Genomic DNA, 24480 nt, shown 5'->3' on the forward strand with positions numbered 1-24480 from the left:
TTTTGATTACTTTTGCTGCCATTTTATCTCCGGAAAGATTTGCCTCTAAGATGGAGCCCAGGTATGTAATATCCTCTTTTCTTGTGATATTAATGTTACCCACTTTTATTTTAAAATTCTCAGCCTTTCTGAGTTTAGATGGGGATCCGTATAGGATGGTTTCAGTTTTACCTAGGTGTATTGATAGTTTATTGTCAGCTAGCCAGATGCAGATTCTACTCAGTTCAGTGCTTAGCGCTTTTTCCACCTGCAATATGTCCCTGTCAGAGACCAGCAGAGCCGAGTCATCCGCGAACAGGAACAAATTGCAATCACATGCTGATGACATGTCATTCACATATATTAGGAACAGTAAAGGTCCCAATATGCTTCCTTGTGGAACGCCGCAGGTCACTGGGAGGGGGGGGGACAGTGTTCCGTTCACACTAACCACCTGTTCCCTCCCCTCTAAGTAGGATTGCATCCAGCTCACCGATGTTCTATCGAACCCAATTGCTTTCAGTTTATCTAACAATATGTGGTGATCTACTGTGTCGAAGGCCTTCTGGAGGTCCAGCATGACCATGCCGCAGTACTTGCCCGAGTCCACCTCATGGTTGATGTGGTCGTTCAAATAGAGAAGGCATGTGTCAGTGGAATGGGATGTTCTGAATCCTGATTGAAATTCATACATCAGATTTTTTTCGGTAAGGTACCTATCAACCTGTTCATAAACTATTTTTTCCATAAGTTTCGAGATGGAATTAAGAATAGAAACAGGTCGGTAGTTGCCTGGGTCTAATTTGCTTCCTTTTTTATACAGTGGGGTTACCCTTGCTATTTTAAAGTCAAGGGGGACGTGTCCCTGTTTGATGGAGAGGTTTATTATGTGGGTGATGATTGGGGTAATGGAGGCAGCTGAGTCTTTTAGAAATCTGGCTGGAATATTGTCATGGCCCGTGGCCTTTTCTGAGTGTAGAGCGCCCAGCTTTTTAAACACCTCATCGTTTGACACCATGGAGAGTTTAAAATCATCTTTGCGTACACCCAGTTTATTGTAGAACGCACGGATGTGCTCTACACCATAACGCCCTGAGTGGGGTGGTAGATTGTTAACTAATTTAGTGGCTATGGTTGTAAAGAAAGTGTTTAAGCACTTAGCCACATCCAGCTTGTCTGTAAGGAGAGAATCTCCAGATTTTATGCTGATGTTTGTAGACCTGGTTTTGAGTTTTTGACTGCAACCTAGTTGGCTATTAAGTAGCTTCCAAAGGTCACGTGGTTTGTTTAAGTTTTCTTCGATTTTGTTATCGAGGTATTCTTTCTTAGCAGATTTGGTCATGGTAATTACCTGATTGCATAGTTTGTTGCATTGTTTTTTAATTTTCTCAAAGTGGGTTTTGTGATCTTCGTTTAAGTGTTTCACTAATTTTGATTTGCATTTTTGAACTTCAGAGCATTTTAGGTCTCTGACTTTCATAGCATTTAGAATGTCCGAATTCATCCATGGTTCCGATCGGGCTTTAACCCTGGTGGTTCTCATGGGGGCTATACTGTCAATAATATTTAGGAATTTGGTTTTGAAACCTAGCCATGCCTCTTCAACCTGTGTGCATTTTAGTTCATCTAACCAGTCTTGATTCTCCAGTTTATGGTTTAAGGCCTCACTAGAATAGGATTTAAGGGATCTAGTGGTTACTCTCATTAACAAAATGTGACTATTGCAGACATAGGATTTTATTTTTGCTATGTTAAATTGCATGGTTTATTCATTGTTAAAGTGTAATTTAATGACCTGGTTATTACCGTTTTATTTGATATAGGCTACAGATGCCAGGCGATACCAGGATGCCGCGGTGAACGTTTGACTGACCGTTTGACTGACCGACTGAACGTTTGACTGACCGACATTTCTGGCAACGAAGGCCTATCATTTGCCATGCTATTTTTTTTTTATTTAAGTGATGTTAATCTTTTTCGTTTTCTGACTGAGAAGTTAGTTATTTAAGTCACTGTTAATGTTACGAAATGTTAAACAAGAGCAACAAAGAGTGAAAAATAAAATAAAACGAAATGTTAAATAGGCCTATGAGTAGGCTATGTGAAAAACTAAAATACAACGAAATGTTAAATGAGAGCTATGAATTTGTCCTCATTCTTGCATGAGAATAACGCTACGTCTGCCGCATTCCATTTAAAAAAGAGGGGAATTAGTTTCAGCTTCGCTACTGCTATTCAGTGCCCAACCAGAAGCAAGGCTGCAGCTTTGTGAATGAGGTAGGTCTGACTCCTCCTGCATTGTAAGAACTATATGAATCTATGATATATGTTCTAAACGGTATTTCCCTCATTTTCAAAACCAAAAAAAAAAAATCCCCCCCCCAAAAAAGTAAAAACATGAATATTCGGCGGGCCCGATGGAAAGCTTTGGTGGGCCGCATCTGGCCCGCGGGCCGCCTGTTGGTGACCGATGGTGTAGAGGGAGAAGAGCCAGGGTGAGAGGACGCAGCCCTGGGGGGCGCCTGTGCTGAGGGTCAGGGGTCGAGATGAAAGGCTGTTCATCTTGACCCACTGTCGTCTTTTCCACAGGAAGCTCTGTATCCAGTGGCAGATGCAGGGGTCAATGTTCATGTCCACCAGTTTGTTGAAGAGATTGACCGGGTCTATTGTGTTGAAGGCTGAGCTAAAGTCAATGAATAGGATGCGGGCGTAGGTGTTGGGTGATTCCAGATGTAGTAGTGTGTGATGGAGGGCTAGATTGACAGCATCCTCAACAGATCTATTGGCACGATAGGCAAATTGATAGGAGTCCATCAGGGGGGTGGTGTGGGTTTTTAGGTAGGAGAGGACGATGCGCTCATACGCCTTCATGGCCACAGATGTCAGTGCGATTGGCCTGTAGTCGTTGAGGCTGGAGATCTTGGTTGATTTTGGTACTGGGATTATGATGGAGTCTTTGAAGCACTGAGGAACTGTGCATTGGCGGAGGGAGATGTTGAAGATTGTTGTGAAGATTGGAGCCAGTTGTTCAGCACAGACATTCAGGACAGCAGAACTGATCCTGTCTGGGCCTGCTGCTTTCCTTTTGTTAGTTTTTCGGAACACGGCCCTCACCTCTGCCTCCTGGATGTGAAATGGGGGGGGTGGGGGGGGAGTAGGGTGGAATTGGGGACTGTTCAAACCTCCCATAGAACTCATTGAGTTTGTCCGGGAGGTCAGTGTTAATGTCAGTTGTAGGGGGGGGACTTTTGTTGTAGTTGGTCATGGATTTTATTTTTTTCCAGATAGTTCTAGTGTCGCTTGATGCAATCTGCTGTTCCAGTTTTGTGGCATAATTTGATTTGGCTTTCCTGATTGCAGACCTGAGTTCATATTTGGCAGTTATTAATGCCTGTGTGGTGTTATTTTTTAAAATGTTGACATTTTTGAGTTAGTAATTAATAAAATACAAAGGTTCCATCTCACAAAACATAATGGAATGTAAAAACTGACGCTCAATATCTCTGAACTGCCCTAAACGGAGATAGAACCTTATCATTCTAAACTCACGATTTGGTATCAGGGTAGAGGTAGAGGTAGAAATTGGAGGAAGCCTGTTGTTTTAATGCATGGAATGGAATGAGCCATGTGTGTTTGATGCCATTCCTGATTCCTCTCCATGCATTACTACAATGAGCCCATCCTCTGATTTTATGTCCTCCGATTTCTGCCTCCAGCAACCCCCAGCCTCCCCTGGACTGCTTGTTTGATAGTGGACTCACTGTATCCCTGTACTGTTATGTGCCTTGCTCTAGTGCTCTAGTCTGTATCACCTCCTGTGGTTAGGAGGTCTTTCTAAGCTTCACCGACTGAGCTTTGTCTGCAGGGTATCCGCGGTGTCTTGAAAAATATTAAAAGCTGATACATTTTGGGAAAATCAAGACCCTTAATGAGTATTAAAAAGTCTTTTAACATTTTTCTGAATTAGACTCTGTGTCCAAAGAGTTTGAGTCCTAAAAACTTTTAGTAAAAGTTTGTGAATGTATTAGTTTTATTAAATATTGACACGGTCTTTAAATAGTCTTAGAAAGGTATTGAAATGAACCTCAAGATTCCTGTATATACAGGGGTGCACATAACTTTTTGGGGCCAGTGCTCAGAGGAGCACCTAGGGATGCTGCTTGGTGCTCCCCGAGCTCGCGAGTCACGACCCGTCCCACAGGATGGATGAAAAAGGGATACATGGATAACTTATTATATTAGCAAAACGACATTTGTTCATAAATAAAGATGAACGAACAAATGATTGTGTGCAAAACAAAAGAAACAAATGCAAAATCAAATGACTGCTCTTTAAGCATGAACGTCTGTCAGACTCCTTTAAACACAATGAAATCAACTGACATCTCTTTAAGCACTAACTGAATGTCTGTTCTTTAAACACACTGAAATAAACGGACATCTCTTTAAGCACTAACTGAATGTCTGTTCTTTAAACACAATGAAATCAACTGACATCTCTTTAAGCACTGCTCTGTTCTGTAAACACTGAAATCAACTTTTCAACAAAAAGTTACAGCCTAAGCATTTATTTATGCTACAAGCTTAATCATCATCATCACTGCTCTCTTGACTGCTGTTAATACTGTCCTCAATTTCAACCATGGTAGAGGATGTTGTAGGCTATCACTTTAAATAGCTCATTATTTTGATTGTGCAACAAAGTCTTTTTTTTCTAATAGAATTCCCAACCATATCCTGGGTCAGGGGTCTAGGTGCGATAATGAAGCTGTAAAACAAACGTCTGAACGTTTGAAAGCTTCAGAGAAAAGAAATGTGAAGTCCCTTGGTGTTGTTTTTCCTTTTAGCGACGAGTCGTTCGGGACTGAATTTTCACGTGCGGCGTGATAACCGTGCGATACGCGATACGCGGAATGAAAGTACGAGTTACGATACTTTCCGAATGTTTTCGTGAGGGGAGTCGCCGTGGTCGTCGTCGGTCGACTGTTGTGATGGATTACTCGTCGGGCCTTCGGCTGAGGGGACGGCAAATAGTTACTTAGTGGGGCTTGCAGTGATGCAGCAGTCAGCAGTTGGATTTTGAGGAAGTAAATTCCTCTCCCAGTGCTTCCAGCTGTTGGTGCGCAAGAGCGCGTTCATGCCGCTGATCTGCCGCGCAGCATGCATTTTGGCGACGCATGCGCACTGGCGCACCAGTTATGTGCACCCCTGTGTATATACCCTGTTCTAAGCTTCATTGACTGAGCTCTGTCTGGTTGTCTCCACAGATCATACGAGGGCTGAAGAACGCTCAGCACTGTCTGCTGGAGAGTCCTACTGGCAGCGGGAAGAGTCTGGCTCTGCTCTGCTCTGCTCTTCCCTGGCGTGGCAGAAGGCCCAGTATGGTAGGGCTGTTGTTTTTTTGTTTTTTTCGGGGGGGGGGCGGGACAGTCCCACTCATATTTTTCATTTTTATTGACAGATACAGTAGAGATTTGACAGTTAGGATGGGTGAGAGAGAGAGGAGGGATGACATGCAGGATATGAACCAGGGACCCTGCGGTTACATGGTCAACGCTACGCCACCTAAGCGCCCCATGGTAGGGTTGTTGTTGAACATGTTACTGTAAGACAGAGAGAGGGTTACACACGCCCTGGGAGAACAGAGTTCTGGTTCACAGGGTCAGCCATCTTCGGCGCTCCTGGATCAGTTAGGGGTTGAGTGCCTTGCTCAAGGGCACATCAGCAGTGGTTAGAGTGGTCCTTAGATATGAAGCCATCAACCTCTCCAGCTCACATCCGGCCCCCTCCTGTGGTAGGGGGGTCGCACCTACTGACTGCTGGCCGGCCTCTCTAACCTCTAGGACAGTGTAGGACGCCTCTCTAACCTCTAGGACCGTGTAGGGCGCCTCTCTAACCTCTAGGACAGTGTTTCTCAACCAACCAGGGTTATTAGCCCTCCTCATACATCATCAACATTGGTCTCACGTATGCCCCTTTCTCTGTGTCACAACATTAACGCTGGGGGTCGTTAACATTAGCGTATGACGGAAATAGCCTACAGTTTCTTTTTTTTTGTTTACTGCGCTTTGCAACAATGTTCAATTCCTTCCTTCTTCAATGCTCACAGCAGTTTGTGCCCTTATGTCATTAAAAACCACAAGTCTCCTATCAAGTTGTTTGTGACGGTGATTCCAGCGTTTTTGTTTTTGGTGTACTTGCAGAAAAGATTGAACAGGGCGGCGGCAACACCGCTGACGGTAAAAACCAATCAGAGGAGAAGAAACCAGCCGCCACCGCCGCCATCGCCACCCCGTGTCAGTGTGTGTGCCACAGCGAGGCCACCAGGGGGCCCATCGTGGACCTCACCAGCCACAGCGAGGTCACCAGGGTGCCCATCGTGGATCTCACGAGCACCGACACAGAGGAGGAGGCCGGGGCCCGGCCCTGTCCGCCCTGTCCCCCTGACCCAGGTATGCATCCTGGGATGGAACAATGTGCTTTATCAGGGTATCCGCGGTGTCTTGAAAAGTATTAAAAGTTGATACATCAATTTTGGGAAAATCAAGACCCATAATAAGTATTAAAAAGTCTTATCACGATTTTATGAGGTCTTGAATTTTGTAGGTATTTTTCTGAATTAGACTCTGTCCAAAGAGTTTGAGTCCTAAAAACTTTTAGTAAAAGTTCGTGAATTTATTCGTTTTATTAAAAAACAAAGATGAACCGGAAATGCTGTTGTATGATAGTGGTCTAGTCTATTGCAAACTAAAACTGTTAAGTTAAAGGTGTCACTGATGTAAACGGTTACAGCTCGAAGTGGCGGTGAGGTCTGGAAAAATATTGACAAGGTCTTTAAAAAGTCTTAGAAAGGTATTGAAATTAACCTCAAGATTCCTGTATATACCCTGGTCTCAGTGTCCCCGCCAGAGGAATGCAAGCCCAAGAGCCAATCGCTGGCCTCCAGACTGTCTGACAAGCTACAGGCCTCCCTCATCTCTGACCAGGAGCAAGACGATGACTTCCTGCCCAACAGGAAACGCATCCGCACCCCCGCCACGAAGGAGATGGTAAAAACATTATTACACAGTAGTATTATTATTATTTTAATTATTAGGCCTACTGTTACAATAATCAGTCCATCGATCCAAAGGCCTACTCGTGAGCTTAGAATGAAATGGTTCTATCTCCATTTAGGGTAGTTCAGAATTATTGAGCGTCAAAGTTTTTACATTCCATTATGTTTTGTGAGATGGAACCTTTGTATTTTATTAATTACTAACAAAAAATGTCAACATTTTTAAAATAACACCACACAGGCATTAATAAACACCTAATGGATCAGATTATGTAAAAAAAACTCAATTTTGACAAGAATGGAGATAGAACCTTATAATTCTAACGTCACATACTGTTACTGAATCTCTCCTGTTCCACTTTTAGGGTCACAAGAGGCGTTGCGTAGAGCCAGGGGTCACCTTCATAGATGACGAGCTGACCCAGGGTCAGAGTTCAGTCTCAGGGGCACACAGCTGGACCATGGAGCTGAGTAGCCAGGCCCAGGCTATGGACGTGCTGTCCAACTGCTGTGTGAGTCCACATACCCCCCCCCCCACACACACACACACACACACAAGTACATCTTAGGCCCAACACAGCCACTCCAGTTTGTTCATTTTTGATACATTTAGCCTACTGAAATTTCTAAAGAGGTTTGGACTAGGTCACTTTGTCATTCTGGGGTGTTTTGTGTGGATTGATTTTGTTGAGGAATGTGTGTTTTTTATATTCAGTACTATGTGTTCTCCACTGGGTGGCAGCATAGCCCACTGAATAACCTGTCATCACCCCCAACAAGGTCTGTCTGTCAACTGGTCTTTATGAGCGGCATGTCTCTGTCATTTAGGGGGTGTGCGGCGTAGACACAGATGAACAGATCAAACCGTATACTCCTCTACGTAAAGTATCCTGGAAGGAGGTTGTCTGTTAAAAGTTTGATTTAGTTTAGTTGTCTCAGACTTTACTCTGCAGCTGGGTAGTCTAATGTATTTGGACTGGGGTAAATGGAAGGAACAACCCACCTTGAACTGCCAATGGACTGTCACACAGGGTATCACATCACTCACAAGCAGCACAAGGTGCCAGGTGGGGTGTGTGGGGGGGGGACTGATCGTACCTGGGAAACCCAGCCCAGGTGTGCAGTTTGGGTTTGAGGCTTTCAGCTTTCAGGTGTCAGGAGTCTTCAACCCTACCTCGGCGTGGTCCAACAACAGGTGAGTTGGGCTTGGTTAACTTGGTCCATCCATGGACTGGCCTAAATGGGAAATAATGTTTTTTTTTAATATATATATTATTGTTATTATTATTTTATATTATAGATCGTGCAGGGTCACAATGAACTCACATTTCCTCGACTGTAAACAGTCTATTACAGAGAGGGTGGAGGGCCGTTTATGGGAAATGTTAGGATATATAGGGCTAGCTCGTATCTAACTTTCCATTTGAAACCCAACCAAAACAGTAATGAGAATGTGGACAGGCTACTTAGCCCGATCTTACCTTGCAAAACCTGTCGTTGTCTCATAATTAAAACAATTATTAAATTATTATTATATAAATTAAACAGATTCATAAAAATGAAATAACAATTATATAATAAAATATTATAACATCAACAACGGCTAACTGACAGTGATGTCTTGACAGCTCCTATGGGGTGACGGGCGCGCCCCCCTGCCTTGCCTCCGGCCACCTGAGAAGCTCACCACTGCTGTGGTGGAAGAGGTCACCCCTGAGAAGCTCACCACTACTGTGGTGGAAGAGGTCACCCCTGAGAAGCTCACCACTGCTGTGGTGGAAGAGGTCACCCCTGAGAAGCTCACCACTGCTGTGTTGGAAGAGGGGACCCCTGAGCAGCAGGAAGTGCTTACCGTTGCTCTGGTAGGAGAGGCCACCCCTGCCCCGATGGTTTATTTAAACATATAACATACCATGATGATTAAAAGGTACAATGCTTAAAACTGTCAGTACACGTCCTCCTCTTCCCCTAATTCACCACTAAGTGAATCCTTTTTTAAACTCCCATCCTAACTTAGGACCACAATGGGCCCTGGGCACCAGCTGGTGACCAGTGTGCCTCAGCTGGACTGGGCCAGCATCAAGGTGCCAGGAGGCAAGACAGAGGAGGGACACAGACCCCTTGTCCCTTCCCAGAGTCTCACCTACCATCAGCTCGTCGGCTTAGGGTAAGTAGTGTGTCGGACACTGTGGAGGACACAGCATCCTCTACGGTTTGCCTAATAACATCCTAAACAAATTCCAATACGTCCAGAACTCTGCTGCCCGTCTGCTCACCTCCACTCGCCGTCATGACCACATCACCCCTGTCCTCCAAAACCTACACTGGCTCCCGGTCAAATACAGGATCCAATTCAAAATCCTACTCACCCCTTACAAAGCCATCAACAATCTGGCCCCCTCTTACCTTGCCGACCTCGTCCCCCTCCACACCCCCTCCTGTTGCCTCAGGTCTGACGACCAAATCACCCTCAAGACCACGAGGGCCAAGCTCTGGACCTGGGGTGATAGGGCCTTTTCAGCCGCAGCCCCGTCCCTCTGGAACGCCCTCCCCAACCACATCAGACAGGCCAACACCCTCCCAACATTTAAACAGGCCCTCAAAACCCACCTCTTCAAGCTCGCCATCACCAGTTAACCCTCTCCCCCTCCCCTCCCCTCCCCATGTGTCCCCAGCACTACCTTAATTAGGCCCCTATACTTTCTTTTATTTCTTTTTGGTTTCTTTTATTATTACCACTCGATCTTTTCAGTTTGTAAAGCGTCTTTGAGTGTCTAGAAAAGCGCTATATAAGTCTAATGTATTATTATTACTATTATCAACTATGTAATACAAAATAATAACTAAATAATACACACCAGAGTGAAAGTCTGTGGTCAGCCAAAGTATATGTGTTTTCTCAACTCATGAGCTTTGTCTCCCTCCTCACACATTGTTTCCTAGGTTACCAAACCTGTCGCAGACTTGCTACCTGAACGCCACCCTGCAGTGTCTGTTCAGCCTGACCAGCTTCTTTCAGGACATCTGCAGACAGCACAGAGTGTGGCGTCTGGACCCCGCCCCCAACATCCTCAGGTACACACACACACCTGCACGCACGCACGCACAGACACACACACACACCTGCATGCACAGACACACACACACATAAACAATAGCTGTAACTCAATTTGGTCAGTAAACAATACATGCTAATTAATAATACATAATTTCTACTACCTAAAAACTTGGTTTTGCAGGTTCTTAGTGGACCTCCGAGTGGCCAGAGGTTTTAACAACAAGAGCCTACAAGTGACCTCACACGACCCCCGACCTCATCTGACCCCTGGCTCAGACCCTGGTCCATCGATAGTGACAGTTCACACACACTGGCTTGGTCAGATCTTATTTAAAGGACCAATTGGGATTAGTACATCCATTTTTGTTTACTTTTAAATGAAAGCCTATAGCCGTTGACTGATAATTAATGCCCTATGATTGCGCCATTGACTTGCTGCCCGGAGCACCCCTTCCTAGCAGCCGCCTGTACAGCATCTCTAAACCCGAACGGGAGGCCATGGAGTGTTACATCAATGACTCCCTGGCTGCTGGCCTCATCCGCCCCTCCTCCTCATCCGTGGGCGCTGGTTTCTTTTTTGTGGTTAAAAAGGACAAGACTCTGCGGCCCTGCATAGATTACAGGGGGCTTAATAACATCACCATCAAAATGTCTTACCCTTTACCCCTCGATTCTCTCCAGGGAGCCACAGTGTTCACGAAGCTTGACCTCCGCAACGCCTACCACCTGGTTCGTATACGAGAGGGGGATGAGTGGAAGACAGGGTTCAACACCCCTTTAGGCCATTTTGAATACCTGGTCATGCCTTTTGGCCTCACTAATGCCCCTGCTGTGTTTCAGGCCTTAGTCAACGATGTCCTCAGGGACATGATAGGCCTTTTTGTTTTATCTTAATTTGCCTGTCTACCGACCACTCCGCCTGCCTGATCCCCTGCCTGTCTGACTACCTATCTACCTCCAGCCTGCTCCTCCTGACACCCCAACCCTACAATAAATCATTATTATTGTTGTACTACCTGCTCCTAGAACAGAAGACAGGCACTCATCAATATCCAATGACAACATCATTCATTTAAGGGACCAGCAGTTGTGGCGGTAGATAGCATTAGCATTAGCATCTGATTAGAGGTAGATAGCATTAGCATTGCATCTGATTAGAGGTAGATAGCATTAGCATTGCATCTGATTAGACGGTACCTTTCATGAGACCCATAGCTTCCACATAATGCACATAAGCTCATCTCTCTATAGATAAGCTCATCTTTCTATATAATAGAAAGCTAGACAGGAAATGCAGGGTGTTATGAGTTAATCATTCTTCACACTATGTGCTATAAGAGAGAGACAGCTAACGTCCATGAAGATCGTCTGATTAGAGCTCAACCCTGGTTTAACACTAGAGAGTTTTGCTTCAAGGTGAAACCGCAAGCATTCCCTTCCCCCGTTTCCCTTGGCCAAATCACTCTTCTTCTCCAAAGTGTCCAATTCCCAATTTCCCGTTCGGCAGCCGAACCGTCTCAGAACCCAGGGACAACACGTTGGGGCCAGCCCAGATTCTTCCGGGTCTTTTTTTGCGCAACAACAAAACCAACCAAAACACCAGCCAGGGGACAGCCACTGTGGTTGAGATAAAAGCAAATCATCCTTTAACCAGATCATCCAGATAAAATTACCCTCAATCATAGAGAGAGCTATTAACTTTTACAATTCTGCTGACTACTGTGCCAGCGGTAAAGGATGTGGAGCGTGCGGCTCTTAGTGAGATGAGGATGAAGAGAATGTGGGACAGAGACTCAAGTGGAGGATGCAGGGGACTGCAAAGGGATGGGAGGGAGGAGGGATAACTACTCCAAGGGCAAACCGGAGAGGTATCGGGCAGTAACTGCTAAGAGAAACTACTGTGACACACAACAACATACTGAAATACCATCTACAAGCTCCGCAGGAATAAAGCCCTGATTGAATCTGACGTGGCTAGTGAAATTGGCTTAGGGGTATTGATTTCTGGAGCAAATACGATGACTCAAAGTACCTAACCCTAACAAAAAAGGGGGACAAGACTGTGTTCTATGGAACAAAGATCTATTATCTTAAAAATAAAACAACCATTTGTTATAGCTATATGGTTACAGGCTATTGGCACAAGAAATAGATCAGCATATTATTCAATGTGTGCATAGTTTGATTGCGTACTAACTGAATTATCAAAGACAACATAGGAGGGGGTTCCTGTACATCAAGTGCTCATTCAATGGACACAAGATAAACAATGTTGCAGATAGAAATGCTTTCTATTCTGCATGTCCTACTGAATACGTCCCCAGGGTTCAGCCCCAGAGCCATCTGTCTGTGCTTGGCCATTTTTAGTTAATTTTAATTTTGGTCAAGTAACCTGTTAAAGGCTATACATTTAAGAAAATTAAAAATTAAATTTATTATTATTATTAATTAATTAAATTATTAAATGATTAAGAAGTTAAATGGTTGGATGGGTTTGCGAACTAACAAAAAAAGCTTGAAATACTACTGAATCTGGAAAATGGCAACAAACATTTTAAGTTCTTTAAATGTAAGGGTATTTTTGTTCTTCCTTTACAGGTTCTAATGGACCATTTTAGATATTTAAGTTATTTTACATAATTGTTGAGGAGTACAATACTGTTTCAGGCAACGGTATAGTTTTGAATGCAGTTTGTCTGTTGAACATAGCTTTAAATCTCTTGCAGTCAATGAGAAACACACCACTGCTCCAGGAATGTCACAATGGAAGAATTCAACTATAAATTCAACGTTTGTTTTTACCCTCAGTCATGTATGGATCCCACAAAAGGAATGTTTGTTTTATAGTTTGTAAATATTATTTCCAGTATTTTTTGCCTGCAATAAATTCTTTATAATGTGATTGTTTTTACTGAGTCTTTGTGTGAAATGCATTGATCAGATAGGTCATTGGTTTAACAAAGGAAGTATTAGCACAGCCCATTTAGGACACTTCATACGAAACAATATGAACGTCTCTTTTGAGTTGAAATCAAATACTTTTTCTATGTACACAAAAGGCCTATTTCTCTCAAAATTAGTTCACAAATTTGTTTACATCTGTGTTAGTGAGCACTTCTCCTTTATCTATATAATCCATCCACCTGACAGGTGTGGCACATCCAGATGCTGATTAGACAGCGTGGTTATTGCACTGTGTGCCTTAAGATGGTCACAATAAAAGGCCACTAAAAAAGGTGCAGATTATGAAACCATTCAACTATTGGTACAACATGTGTCAGCCTACAGATAAACCCTCACACCTTGTTAGACCTCGTGTCCTGTCCGACACAAACGATCCAGAGACGCTACGGAGATAAAAACAAAACAAAAAGTCCCTATTCCTGACTCCCTGCCTGCTGAAAAACTCCCTGCTGATGAATCTGTGTATCAGCTGTTGTTGTGAAGGAGAGGGGGGAGTTGTTACTCCACTTAGGCCTGATCCTGACCCTCTGAGTACTGAGTGTGTGTGTGTGTGTGTGTGTGTCTATGACCACCTACATATATGCTGGAGGTACGCGCCGGTAGGGGAGGCGGAATGGCTTATCATCCGTGAGCTCAAGATCAAGTCGTCATGTTGGCCGGGCACCAAGCTGAGGGAAAAAGTTGATATTATGGATGTAAATGTTAATGTTGTAAACATGAGGTCTTGCTGAGGATTTAGTTTTAAACTTTTGGTTTGAATTAATAAATGTTTTTATTTTGTACATACATTGTTGTTAAACTAAATACTGGAAGTAGAAAAGAAAACATTGGAAACAAAGTTAAACCCTTCATGTATTCTTAGTTTTTTTTTTGTTGCAAATGCTACTTCATGAGCTATACAGAGAAGGAGAGAGACCCTAACCCCTCATGGATTCTTCACAGTATTGGCGGTACAAACCTTCATATTAAAAAAATTAAAAGAAAGAAAAAATATTTACCCTTCTTATTCCGACTCCAGATCTCTGCTTGGGCAGAGACTTTCATACAACTACCACAATCAACTCTTTTTCCATTCACAAAGACTCAACCATTCACACACATTGGGGATGATCATTTTGATTACTTCTTTTAAATATTGTTCAATGATTGGATACAAAAGATAGAAGATGGATACCTTGATCTTTACAAATGACCCCCCCCCCCCCCTCAACATTATTGCCAAGCCAAAACAATTGATATTATGGGGAGACAGAGGAGGGGGAGACGGGGAAGAGTCGAGGAAAGAGGGGGAATGGAAGGAAAGTCAGTGGATGGGTGTTACAACAGCACTGTTCTCTACACCTGACCCCCCCCCCCCCCAAACCTCAAACACTATGATGAGGGATAAGGTGTGTGTGTGTGTGTGTCTACTCTACACACAAGGTCAAAGGCGTGTATGTGGTACCCCTGACAGCACTCACAGCCATCCATCCACACGTCATTACCCCCCTCTGACACCCTATCTGTCTCCCTCCACCTCTCTTCACCTCCTTTCTACCTGCTCCATCCTCCCATCCTGCTTTTCACCTCCTAGCCTTTCATCCAGTGATTTACCTCGACTGACCCGTCCACCTCTGTTACCACGGTAACTCACCTGTGTCTACCTGTGTGTCTCTGTGAGGGTACTTGTTGTTGTTGTGTGTTTGTGTGTCACTGTGAGGGTACTTGTTGTTGTTGTTGTTGTTGTGTGTTTATGTGTCCAGCAGAGCCTCCATTTTGGAATGTTCCTAACACCCTTGGTTGGGATTAGAACATCAGAGTTATTAAATAAGCAGACAGACCATCTTAACTGTTCATCTCCTCCAGAGTCTTATTCTTATCCTCTATCAGTCTGTCCCTCTCCTTTAGAAGTGTGTTGTCCATCTCTACCTCTGAATACATGATTTATTGATTGTTGTATAAGCAGGAAGATCATATAGATCATATAGATTCACTCAAGTTTTGATTTGTATCAAAAAACACATTCATAATTTCTGTCATCTACACTTCTCTGGCAACCAACAGCCATCTGAGTTGAACTCAATATCAGGCGTGTTACTATTGTTCGTTTCTACCCTGGTCCTTTGTTTTCTTTTCATGTTCTGTACCTTAAGTTGTTCTGGTAGCTTCCATTATTCATGAAGAAACAGCACTTTGTATGATTGTTGCCTTATTTACTGTACCTCAGTATCTGTACCTCAGTATCTGTATTCATTGTTTGCTTTTTTATACATTAAAGTTCAGTTTGCAAAGCGCCAAGAGCTGTATTACGCCTATCCTTGTGTTGCCCGGCCAACATGACGACTTGATCTTAGGCACAAATGTGATCAGATTTCTCATGCATCAGCTCAAAACAACCAATGATTATTGGCGTCTTGTATCCAGTGGCAATCTTCTTCCAGAGTGTGAGCAGTTCTTAAATCTCATGGCGAACTCATCCCGGTGGAGAGGCAAGGATATTCCGGAAAGGGTTGGAAGTGTAAAACTCCAGCAGTCAGTCACCCTGTTGGCGAGGCAAGAACATCTAGTCTGGGGTAAATTGCCAAAGAATGTCCCCATGTCACCGGGTAGTACAGTGGTTGTCGAGCCCACCTCGTCCAAATCTATGCCTCGTAATATCATGGTCGGACGTGTCATCACACCCTTGTGGGGTGACAGCTGGGTGCCCATGAAAGTTTCAAATGTGTCAGACAAACCTATCACCTTGAAAAGCAAGCTGGCGGATGTGTTCCCTTGTCTGGCGGTTGAAGATTTTGAAGTTTTTCAAGGTACTAGCCAACCTGAAAAAGCAGAGCCAGAGAAGGGACAGAACGAGTCCGCAGACCTCAAACATCGACTACAACAGGTCGGGCTTAGTGAAGTTGATATTGACCAATGCAGCACTAGCCAGGTAGGGAAGGAGAAGTTGGTCGGCTATGTTTATGTGTACTGGGAGACACTGCTGTGTACCCTGAGTGTAGCGTGTAAACCACGTTAAATCAAGGCCTGCGTATACCGGGGGTCAAGCAAACAATAACACAATTATACCGGGAACTGTTTTCAGGCACTTTACCGTCATGTCTGTGAGAAAAGGGCTTCTGACAGATGGGCTACTTACTATGAGACTAGCGGACATGCTAGATAGCTAATGTTGGTAATGGAAACCAGTCTAGCTTAGGTTGCTCCAGAAGAAGTTAGCCAGGCGAGCTAGCCGCCTTGTCGAGCAGTGAACAGCAGTTACAGTTGCTATATCATATATAGTTGTTATATGAGGTAGGTCTTATAGCTATAAATGTATTATAGCTCCCTAGTGGGAAATTACCACTAGCTGTTCTTTAACCCCGTCACGGCGGTGATTGGTGAATACATACAGTACAGTAGAATACATTATACAACACTCCTGTGGATACGCTTTTCTGGATGGGATCTTAAGCGATCTGGGCCAGATACTAATATATTATAGATGTTATGGCCTCTGGTCGTGACATGCGCGCTGATACTGCATCACTTCTCTTGTTAGTTTTAAGCATGCACCAGTGGTGTTTCTGGTGCCAACGTGTGTTATGGTTCTGGACATTTTCAGGTCATACCCGTGAGGGCTAATACCGGCGAGACCTCACGTTGACAACCAGTGAAGGACCACTAGGACAGTCTTGGATTCGCTCTGAGGAGGACCAGGGAGAGAAATGCACCGAGCTTTCGGTACAAAGGCTCTCTCCCTGTAGAGGCAAATTCATATAGCGAGAGGACACATTCTACTACTGCATGTATCACAACATTCTACTACTGCATGTATCACAACATTCTACTACTGCATGTATCACCTATTAATGTGTCTTAATACTGTACAATGTACATATTGTGTAGCTAACTCTCAGAGAGCAAGTGGAGTGTTGTGCGTGCACATGAAACTACTATGTGCTGGCTGGAGTTTTTCAGTCTACCAAAATACACATCAGTAGTCTAGTCTATTCAAGCGTACAATATTAACATAATACCCTCTTTTATTTTATTATTAGAATTTAAAGAGTAAAATAACTGTTAGGAGGTAGAGACTGTGTCTCAGGAGGTAGAGACTGTGTCTCAGGAGGTAGAGGCTCTCTCTTATGTAGGCCAAGTTCATTGATTAATTCATTGGAATATACATTGTGTTGAATGTTGTTTAGTTTATCCCTGATACAGGACCACCCGTGCAACATCCACTGTAGCAGTGAGGAACATTACCTGAACCTTAAGGTGATTTTCTGCTCTTTTTTTTAAAGAAACAAATAGAAGAATGAGCATGTCGCTGAAAAGCATTATAAGAACTTCTGCGTCATTAACCTTGGTAGACCAGAACACGTTCTCCACTTTCCTCAGTTTTTTACTGTCAATCTACATCTCTAAATAAATATACAGTGCCTTTGGCAAGTATTCCCACCTCTGGACCTTTTCCACATTTAGTTGTTTACAAAGTTGTTGTTGTATGTTTATTTTTTTTGTAATCAGTATTTTATTGAATTTTTCAATTAACACATTTCTTGACTTATACACCTTTTGTATAAAATGGTAACAATATCACCGAATAAGTCTTGCTGTCATCAAACAGAAATAATACAGAGAAAAAAAAACAAAATATACAATAAAAATAAAAATAAATAAAAAAGCACCCCTAGATTACATTCATCACTTATCCAATTTGTCAACTTAAGTCTTACAACCGACTAGCAATATATCTCAAGTAGCCTCCCCATTTTGCTGTGTATTGTTCATTTCTGTCCATAGTCCTGAAGGACATTTGTTCGTATGCTGCCACCTTTGCCAACTCCATAAGCCATTCCTGGAAAGACGGCTCCCCTGCGTTCCTCCAGTGTCTCTTAATGATTTGTTTTCCAACCATTATACTGGTCTGAATAAATTCTGCAGCTCCACATAGAGACGTCATTTGTGGATCACTGAGAACATACAGTCTCGGACAAAACTCAAAGTTGTCCTGGGTAATGTTTTGCACCCATTCGTGGATCTTTCGCCAGTAATTTTGAATCATAGGACATTCCCAAAGTAAGTGAACCAGGGTCCCTTCCGGCCTACAACATTTCCAGCAATCAGCATTGTCCTTGAGCTTCAGCCTGAACATCCTGGAGGGGGTCCAGTAGAACCGGTTAAGAACCTTGAACTGGATCAGTCTAATTTTAATGTCTCTCGATCAGTGATGCCGGTAACGCGATACTAAGTATCGCGATACTCTAATCTGATTACTTTTCCCAGTAACGAGTATTCTATCGCGATACTATTTCCAAATCAGTAATCTGATTAAAGTTACTTATTCGAGTGACTGTGCGTTACTATTGCGTTACTACCTCATAACTTAGGCTAAATGCAGTATTTCTTTGTAATGTTCGATAGTAAACAAACATTTATTGCTTTTCTCGCGTCTTGGGGAGTGACGTCAGTGATCACGTTTTCAACACGAGGTGCAGCAGAATCGCTCACGTGTATCACCACGCTGATTGCACAGTGTAAACAGAAGCGTATAATGGAGCGAGAACAGAGATATGCGTTAAATAGCTGGAAATATAGGGATTATTTTGAGTTTGTGTCAGCAAAGGATGACAAGAACATAAATGTTCGTTGTACACTCTGTGCTGGAAAGAAAATATTGTCCTGTGGTAAAACCACAACATCAAATTTAAAGAAACATTTGGAATCTCTGCACAGCACAGTCAAGCTCGCGGAGAAAGTCCCAGAGACCGCGGCCTCGACTTCTGCGGGAGGTCCCACACCGCTCAAGCAACAAAAGCTGGACTTCAGTAGGCCTACAAAATCACAACCTGTAAGTGTGGGAGAGTTGAATAAATTGGTCGGGCGGTATGTTGTAGAGGAAATGCTGCCCATAAACACAGTTGACTCGCCCTCTTTCCGTGCCATCATTAACAAGATCCCCACTACTACCAATGCCGAGCTACCTCACAGAACATCTTTTTCTTCGTACTTGGAGAAGGAGTATGCAGAGATGGAAAAACATCTGAAGGCTGTGCTGAACGAGGTCGACTATGTGTCAACTACAGCGGACATTTGGACAGCTAACAATAGGAGCTATATGGGAGTAACGCTCCACTGGATTAGTAGATCCACATTAGACCGCAACAAGGCTGCATTGGCGTGTAGGAGAATCCGCGGTAGACACACGTATGATGTTATTGGTGCAGAAATCGAAAACATTCACTCTTCATATGGACTAATCAACAAAGTAGTAGCAACAGTGACAGATAATGGATCTAACTTTGTCAAGGCATTTCAAGTCTATCAGCCTGCTGTCACAGAGTCCGATGATGAGACGGTGGAGGAGGCCACGGATGATGTCACTTTTTTAGATGTGTCAGAAATCCTATCAGCTGAGGATGATAGTGATGGCCAGCTGATTCTTCCCCCGCACCAAAGGTGTGCTTCACATACCCTCAACCTTATTTCTACAAGTGATGTGGAGAAGTACATCACTTCCAAACCAGAGAGCAAGGCTGTGTATAGGAGCAGCACAGCAAAATGCACAGCTCTCTGGACGAAAGCAAGCCGATCTACCGTTGCGTCAGAAACGGTGGAGGAGGTTAACAAAAGAAAGCTCCTGGTACCGACATCCACAAGGTGGAATTCCTTTTACGAAGCCATAAAGAGAATCGCAGAAATCCCCATGAATGAGCTGACTACTCTGTGCAACAAGCTGGGAGTGAAGTGCTTCAAAGACCAGGAGTACCAGTACCTGCATGAGTACTGTACCGTCATGAAGCCTCTAACTATAGCACTGGATATCCTACAAGGTGACTGTCCGTATGGGACTTTACTGCCCACACTTGAAGTCCTGATGCAGAAGACCCTTGCTGTGAAAGACACCCTATCCAAGATGACTGCAGGCCTTCCAGATGCCATAGTGCAGGTATGCTATGTTGTTCCATCTTAAAGATAAATAAATACATTTTCATTGCACTATTCATGAACATGGAGCAGAGTCACACCATACTGCAGTATGTAGGTTGTCAGTTGCACAAACTAATTGCATACATAATTAGTAAATAAAGGTATAAATAATAGACCTTATAGGCTACAACTAGATAATAATAAACATATCAAATTATATCTTTCAGGCTATCCAGACTCGTTTTGCCAGTGTGCTGGACAACAAAGATGCCCTTCTCGCAGCTGCTAGTTGTCCAAAATTCAAACTCCGATGGCTGAGAGATGAAGGTAGGAGGGAGCAAGTAAAGGAGCTTCTCACAGCAGAATGTCGCAAAACTGCTCCTGCAGCACAGAGCCCTGCCAGTGTACCCACCACGACTGCCAACCAAGGCGAGATGGACTTTTTTGCTTTTGAGGCGGAGCCAGAGGAGACCTACTCGGCAGAAAAGGAAGTCATGGACTACTTGAGGTCAGGGCATGAGCTTCAGATTCTGAATCAGTATCCAAACATTAAGAACATTTTCTTGAAGTATAACACTCCAACCCCATCTAGCGCTCCTGTAGAGCGGCTCTTTAGTCTGGGAGGTTTGGTGCTCACGCCTAGAAGGAACAGACTTTCTGACAAGAGGTTTGAGAAGCTTCTGTTAATGAGATACAACCACTGGTTTACTCGCCCCTTTCCACTGTTTCACTCATAGTGTGTTCATGGCCTCCATAGCGTGTTCATGGCCTCCATAGCGTGTTCATGGCCTCCATAGCGTGTTCATGGCCTCCTTCCAGTCTTGACAGCTGAGTTCACTCTTCATTGATAAACTCAGACTCACCCAGTTTAGGATTAGGATTATATTAGGATCATATCTGAATGGTCAGGGTAGGTTTTAGGTTTTGTGAAACCACTCCTTGCTAGTTACTGTGTTAAATAAAGATTATATTTATTTTATTGTTTAAAAACAAGTATTTATGTTGGGTGAGGCAAAGAAAGACTCTTTATTTTGTTGTTTTAAGTTATTGTTTAAAGTTTAATTATGTAATTTAAGTTACTGTTAAAATAAAGTGAGTTTTGGCAAAACCAGTTTTCATTTTTATGTTGCGGGGGGGGGGGGGGGGGGTCGGGTGCCTAGGCAGCTGCCAATAGTAACTAAAAAAGTAACTAGTAATCTAACTTAGTTACTTTTTAAATCAAGTAATCAGTAAAGTAACTAGATTACTTTTTAAAGGAGTAATCAGTAATCAGTAATCAGAATACTTTTTCAAAGTAACTGTGGCAACACTGCTCTCGATACTCTCTTAATGTTCTCACATATTTTGTCCCATTCTTTTTCTGTGAAATCAATTTTCAAATCAACTGACCAAATGACCATCAATGCATAGGATACCTTAACCGTCTGTTGGAAAACCATTTTATAATAGATAGCCGCCTCATGTCCCATACCCATTATCTTTGTAATCTCAGACAGAAGAGTTGACTGTTGAGGTGTGATTCCTTTACCTAGAATACTGTCCAGCAAATGGCGGAGTTGCAAGTATTTCCAAAAATCATGTCTAGGCAACCCATATTCATTAACCAACTCCTCAAATGATTTCAGACCATCTCCCCCATATATGTCTGTTAATGTTACAATTCCTTTTCTTACCCATTCCTTCCATATAAAGGAACACTTATTTATTTGCAATTTGGGGTTATTCCAAATACAGGATTCAGAGTTAAGATAGACATTTACTTTAAAGGACTTACATATTTTCTTCCATACATTGTAGAGGTTGGCTATTATAGGATGGGATCGTAATTCAAATGATAATTTGCTGGACATAGAATTTATAGGGGCAATAGGGGAAAGCAATTTTTGCTCAATCTCAAACCAAGGAGGGGCCCTTTCAGGTGGCAGTGTCCATTGAGCAATGTGTCTCAGGCAGTAGGCATAGTGAAACAATATTAGTTTAGGTAAACCCATACCACCCTTATTGATCGGGACTTGGAGCTTTTCCAACTTTATCCTAGCACGTTTACCATTCCATAGAAACTTTCTGCAAATTTGGTCAAACCTTTTGAAATACACCTGGGGTATGGCAATAGGAAGGCATTGGAGCAGGTAATTCAATCTCGGGATACAGTTCATCTTCAGGACATTGACTTTCCCCCATAATGATAGAAATAGTGTTGACCACCTTTCTGTATCTAAAGCAATTTTCTTAAAAAGTGGGTCGAAATTTCTTTCTATTATTTTGCTGGTTTGATGAGGAAAAAGGATACCTAGGTATTTTATACCTTCCATAGGCCACTGAAAAGACCCTGCCTGGAATAAAGTCTTAGGGCAATACGAAGTTAGTGGAAGAGCCTCGGACTTAGACCAATTGACCTTGTACCCTGATAGCTTGGAGAAGGACTCGATGTTGTCTAAAAGTGCTGGGACAGATCTACCTGGGTCCGAGGCAAGCCATAATATGTCATCCGCATATAACATAAGCTTATGCGTGGACTCATATGTTCTAATTCCTGGAATATTCGGGTTGTTACGAATCATTACTGCAAGGGGTTCGAGGGCTAGACAGAAGAGACCCGGTGACAGCGCCGAGCCCTGCCGAGTGCCTCTACCAAGTGTAAAATAGGATGATATTAGACCGTTTGTGTTCACCGCTGCCTCCGGGTCTTCATAAAGGATCTCAATCCATCTCAGAAATGTTTGGCCAAACCCAAAAGCCTTCAATGTTTGAAACATGTATCTCCATTCTATCCTATCAAACGCTTTCATAGCGTCGAGCGAGATGGCCGCTGTTGGATTGTTAGAATTTCGCATAAACCACATAATATTTATAAGGCGCCTCACATTATCAGAAGAATTTCTACGTTTAATAAAGCCCACTTGGTCCGGATGGATAAGTGACCCAAGTGTTTTATCTAATCTATTAGCAAGTATTTTAGATAGTAGTCGACAATCGACTGAGATCAAACTTATCGGACGATAGCTTTTGCAATCAGTCGGATCCTTCTCTTTTTTCAATATAAGTGTAATAATTGCTTGATTTAGAGACTGAGGTAGCCTACCACTTTCAAAAGCCTCCGTAAGCATCTTTTCAAACAATGGCAGGAGATCTTCAGCATAACATTTGAAAAATTCAGCTGTAAAGCCGTCATGGCCAGGCGATTTGCCTGCTGGTAGGGCCTTGATTGCTTCAATAATCTCCTGTGAGCTAATAGGTGACTCTAACTCCTCTTGTTGTGCACCACTCAGTTTAGGGAGGTTCAAATTATCAAGGAAGGATACTATCTCGTCATCCGTGGCAGTGCTTTCAGACGTATAGAGGTTTATATAAAAGTCTTTGAAGATGTCATTTATCTTACTAGGTTCAGTTGCCAATGTCCCTTCTGCATCCCTCACTGCTGCTATAATATATTTAGACTCTTTCTGTTTAATGTATCTAGCCAAGAATTTTCCCGCCTTGTCCCCAGATTCAAAAATAGTCTGCCTAGCTCTAAACAGAAGAAACTCAGTTTTCTTAGATATTATAGTATTATATTCATACTTAAGATGAGTCAGTTTTTTACAAAGCACGTCAGATATATTCCTTTTTAATTTATCCTCTATATTCTTAATTTCCCTTTCCAAATCTAGAAGTTTAGCAGTGGAAGCCTTTTTTTTATGAGAGGAGTACTGAATAATGAATCCCCTGAGAAAAGCCTTCATGGCCTCCCATGCTACTATGGCGGAGGGAGCCGTAGGGACATTGGTCTCCAAGTATAGATTGATCTGTGCCCTAAGCTCCTCCCTAAAACCAACGTCCCGTAGCAGCGATGAGTTAAAGCGCCACACTCGTGACCTCATGGTCTCTCGATATGGAGTCATATCTAATCTAACCATAGCATGGTCGGTCAACAGAATGCTGTCAATAGTGCAGGCCAGTATGGAGGGCAATAAGGATCTCGAAATAAGGAAAAAGTCTATTCGCGAGTATACTTTGTGTGCTCCTGAATAGAAAGTATAATCCCTATCCACTGGATGGTTCAGCCTCCATACATCTACAAGGCCCATGGAATGACATATTCTCTTAATAATTAAAACAGAATCAGTCTCTCTACCTCCTGTTGGCTTACTGCGATCCAGGATTTTATCTAGGGCATTATTGAAATCTCCCCCTAAAACTATAGGGTACTGTCCAATATCACACAATTTACTTTCCAAGTCCGCAAAGAAACTAGGATTATCTGCATTCGGTGCATATACATTGGCCAATATCAGGGTCTGACCTTGTATGTCAGCCAATATTATAACTAATCTGCCCTCCTCATCTTTAACCTCCTTCCTTAGCTTAAATTGCAAACCTTTGTTAATTAGTATGGCTACCCCTTTACTGTTAGAAGACCCAGCACTAAAGAATACATGCCCCACCCATTCTCTGCATAGTTTAACTCAGCGTTTCCCAAACTGTGGGTCGCGACCCCCTAGTGGGGCGCGGGGGTACTGCAGGGGGGGCGCAGAAATAATATGGGAGGGGAAAA

General features: G+C 43.1%; 1 protein-coding gene across 1 annotated transcript in view; it reads right to left on the reverse strand.

Moving 5' to 3' along the window:
• Positions 1-13390: 13390 nt before the first annotated feature.
• Positions 13391-24480, reverse strand: part of LOC308165407 (acyl-coenzyme A oxidase-like protein) — a gene marked incomplete at both ends in the record, with an annotated part of 29894 nt that continues 18804 nt past the window's right edge. The window contains one exon of the mRNA XM_080539565.1: positions 13391-13441. Coding sequence (XP_080395691.1) covers positions 13391-13441 — 51 coding nt within the window. The remainder of the gene's footprint in view (positions 13442-24480) is intronic.

Source organism: Nansenia antarctica, assembly GCF_963989245.1.
Source record: "Nansenia antarctica genome assembly, chromosome: 9".
Lineage (NCBI taxonomy): Eukaryota > Metazoa > Chordata > Actinopteri > Argentiniformes > Microstomatidae > Nansenia > Nansenia antarctica.